The sequence below is a fragment of the Choloepus didactylus genome, chromosome 13 (genome assembly GCF_015220235.1).
Source record: "Choloepus didactylus isolate mChoDid1 chromosome 13, mChoDid1.pri, whole genome shotgun sequence".
Lineage (NCBI taxonomy): Eukaryota > Metazoa > Chordata > Mammalia > Pilosa > Megalonychidae > Choloepus > Choloepus didactylus.
The window spans coordinates 1,310,133-1,327,250 of NC_051319.1; the positions used below are offsets into that span (position 1 = coordinate 1,310,133).

The 17,118-nt window shown below is 35.7% G+C and overlaps 1 protein-coding gene and 1 pseudogene across 1 annotated transcript in view; both read right to left on the bottom strand.

The window, feature by feature from the left end:
• ADAMTS6 (ADAM metallopeptidase with thrombospondin type 1 motif 6) overlaps nt 1-17,118 on the bottom strand; it is a 429,283-nt gene that overhangs the window by 81,219 nt on the left and 330,946 nt on the right. The window contains exons 12-13 of the mRNA XM_037802152.1: nt 9,926-10,071; nt 7,655-7,718 (exon numbers count right to left, since the gene is read on the bottom strand). Coding sequence (XP_037658080.1) covers nt 7,655-7,718; nt 9,926-10,071 — 210 coding nt within the window. The remainder of the gene's footprint in view (nt 1-7,654; nt 7,719-9,925; nt 10,072-17,118) is intronic.
• Nucleotides 258-968, bottom strand: LOC119508340 (annotated as a pseudogene).

Genomic DNA, 17,118 nt, shown 5'->3' on the forward strand with positions numbered 1-17,118 from the left:
TATGTCTGCTTCAGGCTTTCATATAAAATTTGATTTATAACCCTAATGCAGTCATATTTTTACTCTTTTCAAATATCAAGTTTTCTATTAAGGTATTTACCACACCAACCATTAAATTCTACTACTTAAAAAAAAAGTACTTACAACATACACACCAATTTCTACCCTTTTAGAAAATTCTGCGTGATAGTTTTAAGTCATTGGAATGAAATATTGCTCAGGAAAGCAGAAATGCCCCATTAGTGGTCAACATTCTTTTATGCCATAAAAAAGAATTTGTAAGTATTGTGCTCCTTGAGGTTAAATGGATCAAAAGTATATTTTTGAGCAGCTTCTGAGCAAATACTTTGCAGGAGATCCAGCACAGATCTAGGGTCTTTACTTCTCATGAAGGCACTACCAAATAATCATGTCAGCTCCAACCTTTGCACATTTATAAAAAATGTCAGGACCTAATTAACTGTCTATCTCTATGCCCAAAGATGGGAACTGTGTCCTCAACCAATGAGCCTTAGCATCATGACTTCCATAAAATTCTGCCCTCCAAATCCAAGTTTCCCAATGTCCTATCTATCAGCTTAGCTCATGATGTCAAATACTCAATTATAATTCCTGGTTTAATGGTGAGACTAAACTTCATCCAGTTCTCCCATATGTCTATAATAAATGCTCCTGGTTTCTCAGAAGCTTCAAGATGAAAAGTATATCAATTTTTCCTACTATAGTTATTGGCTTTATCTGCTATTCTGACCTGGAGACCATCATGTGCATGTTAAACAAAAGGTCCTTGCCTTGCTACTTTTGGAGGCAATCTAGGATGACCAATGATGGCGTAGAGAACAAACTGTACATCCAAATACATTCTGGTGCAGATAATTGGCCTCAGAGTCCAGCATCTGAATACCTTCAACCTCTAGGCTGGTTATATTGCTGTTGGGAGTGGACAGACTAATTTTGCTGCTGGACATCCTCTTCTGATATATTTTTGAATCTTTAATGATTGAAAGTTTTGTGTGTATAAGTTGTGTCTTCTTTCTTTGTGGATCTCTCTCCTTGAAACCAGGGTATGGGGAACAGGAGGTAATAGGAACAGGGTCCTTTTTCCACTGGACAGCTTTTCTCTTCAGTGAACTCCTATACCCTTCAAATGTCTGTGATGAGAATTAAATCAACATTAGGGAACAACTGTGGATATCTTGCCTGGTACTTTTAAGACTGTTTGACCTATATTATTTCTAGGTCCTTACTTCTCCTCTAATCTAAGCAAAAAGGGTCCTGTCAGCCTCATATGTTTCACTCCAATTTTGTAGAATTCGGGTTACACAGAAGAGGGGTATCAAAGCTTCAAAATAGTAGTATTCCTTTGTGCATATATCTCCTTTTTTCAGGTCTACAAGACAAATCTTACGGTATTTGTCTCTTTACTCTGATCACTGGGAAACTCAGAAACAAAATTTGTGGCCCACCTTTAGCAAGTGGAAGGACCTTCTGGTAAATATTTATGTACTGATCCCATCTCAGCTAGTTATTATTTTCCTTTTCCTTCAGTTTTCAAATTTATTCTATTTTTAAGTTATTATTTTGAATGTTTTGCTCTAAGCTAAAAACTCAAATCAGAGGGTTATAGCAACAGCTGGTCAATCACAGAAATGAGAGGGTCAAGACTGAGATGAGAAACTGATAGGCTATGGGCTGCAAGTTCTTAAAAAGAATTCAAGTAGGACCTACCACATTCATGTGAATCAACCTAATGTCTTCTAGATTTTCTATTGCCTATTATAAAGTGCATTCTGGGCATAGGTTAGAAAGCACAGAGCAAGTCTTAAAGATTCAAAATGCTGCTACTCATCATGACACTAAATAAAGAACCCTGGTGCTCCTGCTGTTTAACCAATTGGCATTACCCTATTTCAAGAACTGATTAGAAAAGTCTTTCAGGATAATTTGAATTTATTCTTTTTATCATTCCCTATTTAAATCTCAAGAAAATGTCTTGCATTGTAAATGACCAAGTCAAAAATACTTACGAATTGTTTTCTAGTTCTTGACTGTCAAATTGATTTCTGACTAACTGTAAAGTTTTCTCTCAGGTCTTATTTTTCAGGGCCATAAAATATGATCCTCGTAGGATGAAAGTATATAAAACATGCAAAGGGAAGAGGATGAACTGATAGAAGACAAGTTAACTCTGTTGAAGCCCTTAAATTAGGGTAGCTGACACATGATGGACACCAGTGCAGTGTAAAAGAAAGAACACTTAAATCATTATATTTTTAGAAAAAGTACCAAGGTTAATTTAAAGGACACAGACATAATAGCTCTATAATGTTTCTAAAGTAGCATCCATAATTTGCTAACTGGAAAATACTAACCCTTGCTTGCATTATTCAATCTCACCCTTGCTTCAATCAACTAACCCTCTTCCAATCTTTATCATTAGATTCCTTGTCCTATATTAGTCTATATAATAGAAACTCCTTAGAGTAGATTTTGAAAATACAGGAAAGAGTTTCTGTTCTAATAGAATACATGTATTCCTAAAAAATTTCATTCTGCAAAATTGCACACTAAATATAACAGACATATGGGAAAAATAGAACTAGAGGTAGACAACTCAAAGCTAGAGCACTAACAAGAACTGTACCAATTCTAATAAAATAGTAGCATAATTTTAAAAAGTACACAGTAAATTACTAACAAAGAAATAATGGAGTATACATAGGACTTTACCTTTAAAAAATCAAAGTGAAATTAAGTTAACAAGGAAGGGTTAAAGCTGCTAAATTATAGAGACAACATACAAAGAACGGGCAGAATTACTCAGTAAGTAGTTCTATGATGGAGTACATGACCAAACAGCATAAAGGAGAATGTGGAGTGAATGGTCAACATGTCCAGGACAATTTCCTTCAGCTGTTCAGCTGTGTCAGTGTAGTTTAAGTACAGCTGCTAGATTGCTTAGGGGCACAAAATATAGCACAAAATAGCTCATTCCCTAACATTCATTAATTAATGTTGCAGAAAACAAGGTTGTAAAAAAAGAAATCATTAATTCTTAAAATCATCATAGTTTTCCTAGATTTATACTGAGAGAAGGGAAATATAAAATATCCTACCAGGTTAACTCACTACTGAGAAGAAACGGGAGACCTTCTTTCAGGAAAAGAAAAGATACTGTAAAAATAATAGGTCTGGTATATACTAAATGCCAATACATGTTAGCAGCAGCTACTTCTACTACTTTTGTTGCTACTTCTTTTACTAATGAAGATGGAAACTAGAAAAGTGCTGAGGCAGATACTTGTGGCTTACCCAATATCTATTTCTCTCTACTTTCTTGCTGGCAGAACTCTTTTTTTCCCCAGGAATCTACCTCACAGGGAAGGTTACTCTAATCCCAGTTTAGGGGCAAATCTAGAGTAGTCTGAATCATTTATGGTAATTGTACTACCTTTGCCAATGACTGGCTTAGGGGTGGGCATGTGGCCTCATAGTCAATAAAATCCGCTGAGGTAGCAGAGAAGGGGCTTTGCGAAAAACTCTTCTCATACTTAAGAGATATTAGAGCAGTTTATCCTCTCTCTTCCTCTGAATACTAACAGGGCAAATGTAGTTTAGATGCTCTGATGCTCCACTTACCTTTCCATGTTCCCCTTTCTCCCAGATTTTTACCTGACATTTCCCCCATTATCTTGTCAGCTCTCTGTTGATTTTTAAATGGTAAAAAAAAAATCTTATTCCGCAATTTTGTCTTTTTTAAAAATTTCTGTAGGAAAGCCTGTCAGCATAACCTAATCTATCATTACCAGAAATGTAAGTCCTCTGTACATTTATTTCTGAAATGAACTAAATTTGATTTTATCTGGAGAATTTTACATATAATAGTTACAATCTTCTTTATGAGAGTTATTTTTCTACTGCATATCTATACTGTATAATTCTATGCTGTCCAATACGGTACCTACTATCCACATGTACCTATTCAAATAATTAAACTTAAAATTCAGTTATCCAGTTGCATTAGTTACCTTTCAAGAGCTCAATGGTTAATTTGGCTAGTAGCCACCAGGCTGAAAATTGCAGGTATAGAACAATTCCATCGTTGCAGAAAGTTCTACTGGAGAGCACTAGATTATGTGTTTTGGAAAGCTCAAATTTTTATAGATAATATTACATTAAAGCAGGATTTATCTTTTATAAATTAAGCTCAGTCAACTTTATTGACTATATTTCAGATAGAATCTGAATTACCTCAAGTTCTGAACTAGTGGAGTCCAAATTAATGACAAAAAATCATTAATTATTTGTGTATATGATATAATTATGTTAACTGTATCTCCTTATGATTTGTTAATAACTGAAACAGAAGGCAAAGATGGTACTGAAGTGTCAACCCACAAATAGGCTCTACAATTTGAGCTTTTAATATATAGTAGGTAGTCAATTCTTTTACTCTCTTCCTCTGAGATTCAAAATCTATCCAAATCACTATCTGGCTTCATCATTGCTTCTTACCAATCTCACGATACTCAGGTTCCCTCATTTATTAAAGAGTTTGATATCTGGTTCAATCTCACTCTACACTCTGAGTTCTAGCATCATCCTGAGTGTTCAACATTTCACATGCAGACCCTACTCACTAGCCTTAAATTTCCTTGAATTCCTTCACCTCCACTCAAGGTTACGTGTATACTTCCATGGCCATACCTCAGGTTTGTTCTCACTGAGAACAGCCTCATTTCTCATATCTTAAATTCAAATGCATTCCATTCCCTGTTCCACTCACCTTCTATCTACCTCTCCCTATTTTTCCTTTTACACTGATTCTTTGATTTTTACGGCTTTTTGAATTTAATTCTTAATTTTCTCCATTAGCCCTCTTTTGACTCCACTGTCATTCCTAGTGTAGAACCCACAGCTCAGCCCTTCAATCATTCTCACCAATATTCTTTTTGTTTGTTTTGTTTTCTTACCAGTATTTTTAAACTCCTCTTGCTTTGTTTGTTGTTCTGTTGTAATTTCTCCTTTCTCCAATCCATTCTCATCTAAAGCAGGAATCTGAGGCTGTCAGTCACATATATAAATTTTTCAGTGGTTTCTTATTGCCTCAAGATAAAGATCACATTCTTTAACCTCCAAGACTTACAGTTACTTTTCCTTATGCCTAGAATGCTCTCATTGTCACTCTTTTATCTTTTCCGGTCGGCTCCTATTTGCCCTTTGAGTCTTAAACTTTCTATGGGAAGCAATCCTTAAATCCCTGAATAGACTACGTAACAATTTTATGTGCTTTTATAGTATCTCATACTTATTCTCTCATATCACTTATCACCCTGTATTGTGATATTCTGTATTTAAGTAATTTTCTAATAAATTTTTGAAAGCAGAGATTGTCTTTCTCACCCTAGCACAGTATGATATACAATAGGATCTCAATGATTTATTGAGCGAATGCATGAATAAATCTGGCTGGTAACTTGAAATGATCACTGCAATGAAGTTGCAGATTATTATTTCAAAATTTAATAGAATTAAATATGATAAATGGATTATAGAGTGTGTTAGAAGGTGGTATGGGGGGAAATAGAGCAGAGTCAGGAGGATTGTGAGTTCCAGGGTTGCAGGGAGTAGGGGAAGTTGCAATTTTAAATATGGTATTCAGGCCAGGCTTCATTGAGAAGGTGACAGTTGAGCAAAGGTGAGGTGAAAGAGTTAGCCATGTGGATGTTTGGGAGAAGAGTATTCCAAGCAAAGGGAAATACCAATGCAAAAAGCTAAGGTGGGAGCATGCCTGGCGTGTTAAAGGAGGGAGACCTGTGTGGCTGGAGGTAAGTAGTAAGAGTTGAGTTCAGAGAAGTAATGGAAGGCCAGATTGGGTAGGTCTTACAGGCCTTTGTAAGGACTTTGGATTTAAGTGAAACAGGGAACCATTTGAGGGTTGTGAGTAAAGAACAATCTAACTCACTATGCTCACTATATTGAGGACTGTAGGAAGCAAGAGTAGTAACAAGGAGTCCACTTAAGAGACTATTAGAGTAATCCAGTAAAAGACCAGGTAGCATTGGAGATAGTGAGAAATGGTAGATCCATTGTATATTTTGAAGGCAAAGTCCACAGAATTTTCTCAAGACTGGATATAGGTAGGGAGGCAGAGAAAGGAATCAAGAATGACTCGTTTTTTTTTTGGCTTAAGCCAAATGGAGTCAGCATCGAATGAGGAAGACTGTTGGAGGAACAGACTTGTGGAGATGTTCTGGAGCTAACATTTGAAAATGTTAAATATTAGATGTCTATTGAGAGTGCCAACAAGTAGTAAGATATTGGTCTGGAATTTATGGAAGAAGTCTTTGTTGAATATACAAGATTGGAGTCAAATGGAATATAAATGATTCAAAAGCAATGAAATTGGATGGTATCACCAAGCAAATGAGTATTGGCAGAGCAGAGAAAAAGGTCAAAGACTAAGCCCTGGGTACTATAACATTTAGAGGTCAGGGAAAGAGTAAGAACCAGCAAAGGAAAATGATAAGGTGCAAGTAGTGAGGAAGGAGGACAACCAAGAAGTTGCAGTGCCACACTTGACCAAGTACAATGAGGAATGATTTGAATATTGGATTTAGTGACATGGAAGTCATCTGTAACTTGACAAGAATATTTTCCACAGAGTGATAGAGGCAAAAACCTGAAAGGAATAATTTTAGAAAAAAAAATGGAGAGAGGAATTAGACACAGTGACAATAGACAAATCTTTTAAGGAATTTTGCTTCAAGGAGAACAGAGAAATGAGACAACAGCTGGCAGGGGAAGTAGGTTCTAGACACAGGTTTTTTAATTGTTGTTTTCTTTTAAGATGGGAGAAATAATGGTATGTTTGTAAGCTTATGGAAAAACCTAGATGAGAATATTTTGAAATCACCAAGAATTAAAATAAGAGTAGGACTGGAGAATGTGAGAGTGCATGGTAGTGGGCAATAGTCTGATAACATGAAGTTAAAAGTTGTCATTTTTAGATAGGAGGGAGGAAAAATGGTCTGGAAGGAGTAACGAGAAATACTCATCCATTTCCAGGCCTAAGGGAGAAAACAGCAGCCCCCACTTTAGAAGGCCAAGGATGCAGTACCTTCAGATAAGAGCAAGTTTCCATTACAACAAGGTGAAGGGAAAGAATATTTAAAGTCGGGATACAAGGGCTTTTGCTAATGATGGATCGTGAATTCCAGAGGCCAGAGAGGAGAAGTGTTAGTAGTCAGGGAAGAATAGGAAATAGAACAGAAGTCAAGTCTTACGGGATTGGATGGCAAGAGATGAGGGACGTTCTAGGAATTTGGGATACAGTGCATAATAAGTTTATACTGGAGAACTCACGAAAAATAGTGGTGAGCTTGTGAGTGTTGGTTGGGGCCATTCGGGGTATACGGAGCTTTCACTTCATACCTGTTGGGGAAGTGTACTCCTGGTGCTGGAGCTCCCTCTTGACCTTGGTTGATGGAAGTGATAGAGCAAAGTCTGGCTCCATTCATTATTAATAATTTTAGAAATTCATGTGACCTTCACATACATGGATTTCTGATCAAATAGTTTACAATTTTAAAAATTTCCCTGCTCTAGGGAAAAAGTAAGCTAATTTTTCATAGTAGAATTTGGTTTTACTTACATCTGTGTTACAGGAGCGATAACGTTTCCTTTCCCCAAGGCAATATTTTCCACCACCTGAAGGTCTGAGAAAACATGCCATTTAACATGTGAATATAACATATCTATCCACACACAGGCTACATATATTGCTTGTTGAAAACATATTAAATTTACTTTAATAAAATACAAAATTTGACATTTATTAATTGTTGAATTATAATTATGTTAGTAATTATTAGCAATAGTGATTATAGTTGTTTAGCAAACAAATTTAAGGCAATTTACTATGAGCAACTTTAGAAGTTCTCTTAATAGTCATGATTTACATAGTTAAGAAAATGAATGAAATCAGTGTATTTTCTAATTGTCGTAGTAACCAGGTGCTCAGTTCAACATGAGTTTAAAAATAACTTATTTATAATGAAAAGCCACTTGAATCATATTCAACAAAAACCATAATCTGATGTTAAGTGTTCACCAAGTAGAAAATGAAAAGTTTGCTTTTTTTTTTAACACACTGGAAACGAGAGGACACGAAATAAATCTCCAGAAATAGCTTTAGCTCAAAGTAAATAACACAGAAATGAATTACTATCTCATTTCAAATATGATGTGAAATTTAAAAAAATTAAAACTAAAAATCAGATGGCTTTGCATTATATAAATAGTTTATATTGTACTCATATTAGTGAGAAATAAAAAAAATTAGTTTTAGTTATGCAGTAAGGGGAAAGGATTAAAAATAAAGTCTGTCTAATAGGGCCCCTCCACTTTCCTTTGCCTAAATTAATCTTTAAAATGTTTAACTTTGGGGAAAGCCATATGCTATTATTTAGACATGGTATTCCTGAATAGAGAAAAACAACAAACTTCTTTTAAAGGAGGTCCAAAAATTCCCTTAGTATTGGGTTTATTATTTATTATCATAGGGTTTCTTACTTTTGGTTATTAATTTACAGTAGTCCACAGTGGAACTTAGGCTGTATATATATATATTCTGCATTTGTTTTTAAAAAAAAGATTTAAATTATAATTTTGGCTTACTGGTTTGATTGGGATAATTAAAGTTGCATTTTGAACATATTTTGAATGTCAGTGAATGCTGAGTTTAATAAGGAAAGGACATGGTCTAGCTTGAACCAGCTTAAGAGAAATGAGTTGATCAAAAACAATGTAGTGGAGATGGTTATAGCACGACTAGTTTCAATTGAGTGGTAACAGTGAGCTCTGTTTAGCAGGAGGGTAATAATCAATAGAAAGCAGGAGAATGGAAACACATAACTAATATAAAGGAAAATAATTTCAAACTAAAAATAGTAAAAGAGAAGAAAAGAGACTACATTTGGAGAGAGGAACTAAGGAAAGAGGTACTGAGTTAAAATGAGAAATGATAAAAAATAAAAATAAGCCATCTTTTACCCCAGAGGGAGAAAAGAGAGCAGAAGTAATATAACATCATACTGCAAGGGAAAAAAGCCCCTTGACCTGAGTTCTGGACAAAAATGGGACCACTTGTCAGGCAGCAGCTAAGGAGCAGTTTAGTCTCAGGGAGGGCAGGAAAGTACAGCTAGAGGAATGGTTTACCTGTATTCGACATTGGTGGGGGGAGAAGCAGTACAGCTAGCAAAGAATACTGATGGGGCTGGCTTTGGGCCAGGGGGACTCTGGCTGGAGAAGAGTGGTGGGAGAGGAACAGTCTGACCTGCATAAAACAGTCATGGAGAGAAAAGTGGTGGCAGTTCTGGAAGATGATTAATGGGGGCATGTGAATGGTAACTATTTTAACACATGGGCAGTATTCTTTTCATTGTGATTTGTGATGCGAATCAAGGCATTTCAACCCTTGAAGTGCTCTCATTGGTTCTTTTGATACTAATGTAGCAGTAATAATTTTATGTGACATGTGAAAAGAACTTAAGTTTCCTGGGAATAATGGTAATGTAGCTAAGATCAGACCTGAATTCATTCATAATTCAATAGTTTTTGGGGGAGGAAATCTATCTGATTATTACTCAGTTAAAAGTCTGGTTATACCTGGGATAGATACACAATGCTTTTCATTTTTCCTTTCTTTTTCTTTTTTTTAGTTTTAGTTACACAGTAAAGGGAAAGGAAGAAAAAGAAAGTCTGTCTAATAGGGCTCCTCCACTTTCCTGTGCCTATTACTTGTTCTGAAGACAAGCACTTGGCTCACTAGTGAAACGTTTTTACAGATAACATGTGAAACCACAGCTTTGAATCATTTCCAACTGTGTCTTTTTGTTGGCTCCGGCTTACTTTAGCTACTTACGCTGGACTGTCACAGTGTCTTAGGGATGAGGAGACGCCTCCCCCGCAGGTCCTGCTGCACTCTCCCCATAGTGACCAGGGACCCCAGCCCCCATCTATGCTCTGGGGCCAAGTGCCAAAAGGAACACAATCTCCCTGATAACACCACTGCAAGATTTCACAGAAAACACAGAATTAGCTTTTAGGCAAATAGAGCTATCAGGACAGAAACACATGAGGGTCAGGTAATGACCAATTATAGGCATTAGCATTCTCCCAATAGACAACAGACTGATAGTTCTTTAACTGTGTTTAGACATTGGTGAAGGTACATGTGATTTGCAAATTATCTTTAGGTAGGTCATGATTTATAAATCTCTAACACATACCAGGAGTTTTAAAAGACCTGAGGTTGCTTCTTTTTCCTTGTTTCTCCTCCTCCAGAGGTTTCTCATTACAGAGGTAGCTACAGACCTCAAAAGTCTTTTTTAGTTATTTCAGTATTAAATTTTTTTTCTTTATATTCCACTATTATTAGACTCATGGAATGATAACGCAGTATGGAAAGTTCTCCAGTAAGGAATTTTTATGATGGCAATTGCTTTTTCTTAAAAAAAAAAAAAGAGAGAGAGAGAGAGAGAAGCTGGTTGAGGCTACAAGGGTAAAAGAATGTGTTGTGGCATTTCATCTACATGAGCACTGCAGACATAATAAAAGTAATGCCAAGACACTAGGGACTGGGTACAAAAAAAACCCTTATATACACTGACTAGCCATGTGTATGGCTCCTGCATGAACATGTGTACTGGAATTCTGCTCAGCTGTACTCACTGCAATAAACCACACAGACTGCACATAAGTAGCAAGCCAGGAATAATTTATCGAGACGCAGACATCGCATAATCAGCTCATAACTCTAGCATGATAAATCTTATTTGTAGAATATGGCTAAATGAAAGCCTTATATATATTTTTTAAACCAAACACTTGTAGGCTTTTATTGGTGACTGTTGCTGAATTATCACACTTTGACAAACCATACCGATGCTATGAAAGTTGTTTGTTTATATCAATAATAATAGGGAGCATGGTTATTAGAATTGACTGTGTCAACAATGTTAGGTTGTTAAATAAAAATAAAGGGATATGACATGTGATGCTTAGAAAGTAATCAGTTTATTATACTAATTTTATCACCAAGCTTTGTTGGGTCTACTTTCAAGATATACCTGGAATTTGTTCTCTTTTCACCATCTCCACTGTTACTGCCCTAGGCCAAACTAGCAAAATGGAATAGCTTCTTATATAGTCTTCCCGTCTCCAAGTTTTTCTTCCTATAATCCATTTTCCAGAGAGCTTTTAGAGAGATCTTTCAAAAACATCTCATCACATCACTTTTTTTTGCTTAAAAGATCAGAGTGGTTTCTTACTTCCCTCAATTCTGGAACAATGGCTTTTGTGATGTAGCCTCTACATCCTTTTTCAGCCCCATCCTCTCCTTGCACAAATTGCTCCAGACACACTGGCCTTCTTTTTTTCTTCCATATATGAACCTTGTTTCTTCCTTACAGCATTTGCTGCTCTTTCTGGGAATCCTATTCTCCCACTTCTTTGTATTTCCATCTTCCCATCATTCAGTACTCCCAGGTCTACTGGCAGGAGAGAGGTCTTTCCTTGACCACTTTTAGAATGTAATCACTGGTTCCCTCACACCACTTAACACTACTTGAAATTACCTTGTTATTTTTCAAATTACTTGTTTATTGTTTGTCTCCCTCTCTAGAATGTAAAAGCCTTAAGACCAAGGAAATTCCTGCAGTATACAATATGATAGCCAATAGCCACTTGCAGCTATTTAAATTTAAACTAATTAAAATAAAAATTCAGTTCCTCAGACCCACTAACCACATTTCAAGTGTTCCATAGACACGTAGCTAGCAGCTACTATGGTGAACAGCACAGATATGGAACATTTCCATCATTGCAGAATGTTCTGTTGGAAACACTGAATGCCTGGAATGGTACCTGGCATACAGTGGACAGGAAACAAAAACTTATTGAATGAATGAATGAATGAATACATTAGCTAAATTACAGAATGCTGTGGACTGTTTTGGTTATATGTCAGAAAGGAACTAGAGATACTAGAGGGTAAAGAAGGTCAACTTGATCTTCATTCCCTGGTAGTTGGACCAGAGTTGGCACTCAGTGAATGCTTTGGTAGTTGTAACAACATAAAGAACTTTTTAGGGGGCTGCTTTTGTCTATAAAAATTTAGGCAAAGGGAAATAAAAATTTGGTTTGCGATTACAAAGAACACTCTGAAATAAGATGTTAAGAAAGATTATGAGTTTATGACAATGAAAATCACCACAAAAAAAAAACTAGTCTGTCCAAAATGATGAAGCAGAGGCAGTTGGCTGAACTGATAACGTAGTACCAACTCTGGGAGGAGAGCTACTTTTAATGTACACTAAGGGATAGGGACTGCTTCAGCTGCCAACCTATGACTCACCTACTTGGTCTTGAAGACCATCCATCTGTGTAATGATATACCAATTATGTTAAACTTTCTCCTACATAAAAGGCACAAGATTGGGCCAAATAATCTCCATTTTACCTTTTCATTACTACTAGTAGCTGTGTGTAAGAATACCTATTTCTGAACCTATTTTCCTATGTGAAGAACTAAGTGATAATAGTCCTAGCCAACAATTATTGATTTTTTTCCTTGGTTGCAATTAATGGCAACTGAAACTTTAAAAAATCTCAAGCCCATCAATCATAAACATCTATTTTTTCAAGTGGGTAACTTAGCATCCTTGATTTCAAATACCATTAAAACTTGGTTTTATATTTATTTATATAATCACAGAGCTGTTCATTTTTGCTTTTCACATTCCTTCTAAACACATCCTTTCAAATGCTATTTAAAAAGGTGGCATATTCCAGTGAGGCTTTAAAAGTTTTCTTTAAAAACACTATTCATTATTCATCATTAAACAACATGTCCTACTATTAGAACACTGAATTGCATGAGTCACTAAGTATCTTTACCTCAAAGACATCAGAGGATTGTCCCCCAAGCAAGATATACTATAAATCAACAGTCTAATTTTGAGAATTTATCAGAATTCTACAAAGGAAAATTTCAAGATGGGTATATACAATGTTTTTAAATAACTTTTTTTCCTTCTCAGCTAGGCCATTTTAGGATGTGATTATGGTGTATCTTGTACCAAAGCCAGTACTGGGTCCAGCCAGCATCTGGAATGAGAGACCTCTAAGGAAATCCTAAGATTCTAAGGGAAGTGATATTGGTGATTCAATATAGAACATTCTTCCCAAGTCAGAAGAGCTGAAGATTCTAGCACAGTGCTATTAAAAGCTTTATCTTTCTGCTGTGCAGGTACAGGAATGCTAAAGCTACATTTCAGACCAATTCTAATTCAGAACTTGTCATCCCATACTATTTAAATTCTAGAGCAATTGGAAGGGCTATTTTTCTTCACTTCCTGTGTTTATAGTTTGGGACCCAGTCAAAATATATTATATTCTAACCTAAGTGAATTAATTCTTAAGCTTCAAATGTCATATTATATATCTAGTGCTTTAGCAGGGCACATAATAATCCAATTATAATCCAGTCTTACGTTTCCCATGCAAAGATATTAGGAATCAATGTCACATATGTAATCCTAAATTCTGGGCTATCTCTCTAATTGGGTCTTGTAGAATCATTAAATCAAACTTTTGGCAACAAACCAAGTTGTTGAAACCTTCTTTGTGGTCACTATCAGGGCTAGCAAGGATTGGGTTTTGATTATCCTTAATATCCTGTTCAGTGACAATGCCAACACTACTACTGGAGTTTTCACAATCTAAATCCTTGTTTACTATTTCACCAAATATGGGATCCTTCTGATTCCTGTCCAAAGGGCTGTTGCTGATGCCATATCCAAGGAAAGTTATTTGGCTGAAAGTTACCTTGATTGATTTGTAGAAGTCTGACCCATGGACACACAGTACCAGTGCACCATCTGGGCTCATCAAATTTCCTCCTTTGGTTAATGCTACTGTTGCTGAGCACATCCATTCAGACCATATGGTTCTTATTCAGTCCTTAAATGGCTTATTCAGGCAAACATCCAATGGCTGTATAAGCGATGTCAGACCCCCCAGGACTCACGCAAAGATCAGTTTTTAATTTTTTGGCCATATTTCTTACTCCATCTGAAAAATGTGCATGGAACAGTTCCCATACTTACATGGAACATTTGTGGAACTGTGCCTCAGGGCAGGGATCCCATATTTTTTGCAGCCAGAATTTGACGAGATCATTGTGGATCCAATCCTCTGGATATGCCTATGCTATCACTTGAACAATATTCCACCCCCTCTCCTTTTTTTTTTTTTTTTAAAAAAAAAAAAGATTTATTCAAACACTATGAACAGCTTTGATTTCATCCTGCTGGCTAGACAGGATGTAGGTTCTTTCTTGTTCCTTCAGATGAGAGTGGTTTTGAAACTCAGAGATAAGATCAGAGGTCATGGGCATTTCATTCATGTTCCTGAGACACAAAAACTCTTGCTTATGCTCTCTGATGCTCATTACTGCCAGTTGAGCCAGTCTGACAAAGAAATCTCTGCCCACCATCATCTAAGGTTGGCAAATAATGATGACAAAGAACGATGATGCTCTAATAATTATATAGTACCTTCCCTTGAGGAAGCTCATAAAAACCTCGCTGAGATACTATCTCACTCCATCCTCATACTATATCTAAAATGTAGAAATAGTTTTTTTTCTCATTTTAAAGTGGGTGTTCATTATTTTACCTTACTGTCACACGATGGTATATTAACATCCTCTCCATAGCTTAACATCCTATCCATAGTGCCTTCCCATTGTAATTCCTGAGTTGGCAAACTCTTACAGGTAGATGAATTTAAAATCCACTTAGTATTAAAGGGTGTAATACATTGTCATCATCTCTCTCAGACTTAGTGACCCACTTTGCTCCCATGACAAAGAAAAACTGCCTTTTTTTCTCTGCAAACTTTCTCATCAGAAGCTACAGTAAAATCAGAGGTGGTACGGTGGTACAAAGACTTTAACTCTGGAATCAGAAAAGACCTGGGCTGGAATCTTAGACCTGCCATTAAATTGCTATGCAGTCTTGGGCTCTTAAGTCTTACTTTCTTCATGTAAAATGGAGTTATAACAGTACCTACCTCATAGGATTTTTTATAATATTAAACAGAATAACGGTTGTAAAGCACCTAGCAATATGTGCCTAAGACATGGTAAGTGCTTTTAAAAATTCATTATCATCATCATTACTAGGAATGTCAGCTGTTTTTAGGTGACAAATATACAGACTGACCATAAAGAGTTGACTAGATTAATTGAAAATTCCATTTTAATTTTGTCACTTGCTCTTTGCATAGCTGTTTTGATTTGAGTCAAGATTCTGAGCTCTGGTTTAATTTCCAAATAGATATAGCCTTAAGGGGAGAACATGCATTTGGCAACAGTAAACATGTTTCTCTCTTAATGAAAAAAAATAACTGAAGCCAATGAAAAACAGTATTCATACAGGGGATAACATGGCAAATGCAGTTAGTAAGAAAGAAATTAAAAATAAATTAAAAAGTGTTCAGCTAACATGTCTAGTTCTTTGTATTTATTTTTTCTTTAAAATGAAGGTTGATTCAGTTCTTTGAAAGCCTTTCATAAATTCAAAGTTACTGATAGGAATATTTCAAGGGTCTCTTAGCACTCTTTCCTTTTCCTTTTTAGGAGTCTATGTAAGTATTTGTTCTTTCATTCCTTGGTTCATTTTTTCATTCATTCATGTTAAGATTTGTCAGTGCCATTCCTAAAACTCTCTATCTATGTCCCAAGCCTATGGAAGAATGGCTTATGTTTGGTTTGTAGATTAATTTTAGATGGTGACATTCAATGTGTTTACTTTATGATACTACACTGTTATGTTTTGAATATAAATGACCCCTTCACACGCAAACTTTCCTACACTTTAAAGATTTTTAAATAGAGCCCCCAAGCTGTTTTGCAGAGGTATGTCAGGAGCTGTCAGGGGTACAAGGAAAGGGAAAGGGGCAGGCAAGAGGCACCTTTAACCAGAACATTTCCATTCTTGTCAAATGTATACACTGGAATTCTGTAGACTTAATTTAATGAAAGGGTTTTAGGGATCAAAAAGTTGATAACCACTAACAAAGATTAAAGATGAGAATCTTTAGAAATCAAATATAGTTTTGCCCAATTTTATTTACTTTCTCTTGTCTGTGCTTATTCTTACTCATATGCATAGAAGTAACTATATTTCCCCTCCATCAGCTATTTGCTTATCAAAATTTATATTCAATACTGTTATTTTTTTTATTTTTTGAGAGTGTTTTCTAAAAGCACTTAAAATTGTCTATAATTTCAAAGAAATATCTCTGGCATATATATGCAGATAGCTGTATGATATTACTCTGCTATTAAACACAAGTGATAAGATATTAAATATTGTTTACCATATAAATGATTGGTTGTATTGCGCTGTGTTCTCATATAGTCACGACCCATGTTTTACTTATTAGGAGTGATGACAAAATTTATGGAATGCTTCTAGGAGGGCTCTGAAGTGTTTAAAAGAATGAATTCTTCAAGCATTTGGTTGAAAAACAAACTTTAAAAAGCCATCAGGCCTAATGATAGTGTCATTTACGGACAAATAGAAACAGTGGCCCATGGACTAGATCACTAGAATAATAATCAATCAATAGTAAACAGAGAAACAGTTTCTCACTGTGACTTCTCCCTTAGAGTTGTGCATTTCTTCTAAGTACAGATTGACTTAAATTGTAACTTGTCGGTGACAAGAGTTGTTGGTTCCAAAATAAACCTAGACTGTTGTTTCAAGAATGTGGCTTGTAATATTTTCTACTACTTTGGTAGAAGAAAAGAAAAAGACTCTTTGGTAGCATATGAAGGTTTCTATATTTTTATTGCATATTTATAAAATATCAAAAAAGAACTTTTAACCCCTTAAAATTTACCCTATCAATTCATACACTTAGCATAATTTACCAATATTTGCAAACTCAGCATGGAAAAGCCATCAACATGGCACTAAGTCACAGGTCCTGCATGAAGCCATCAGCAAAGATTAATAAACTGTGACAGCTACCCAAAAGCTTTCA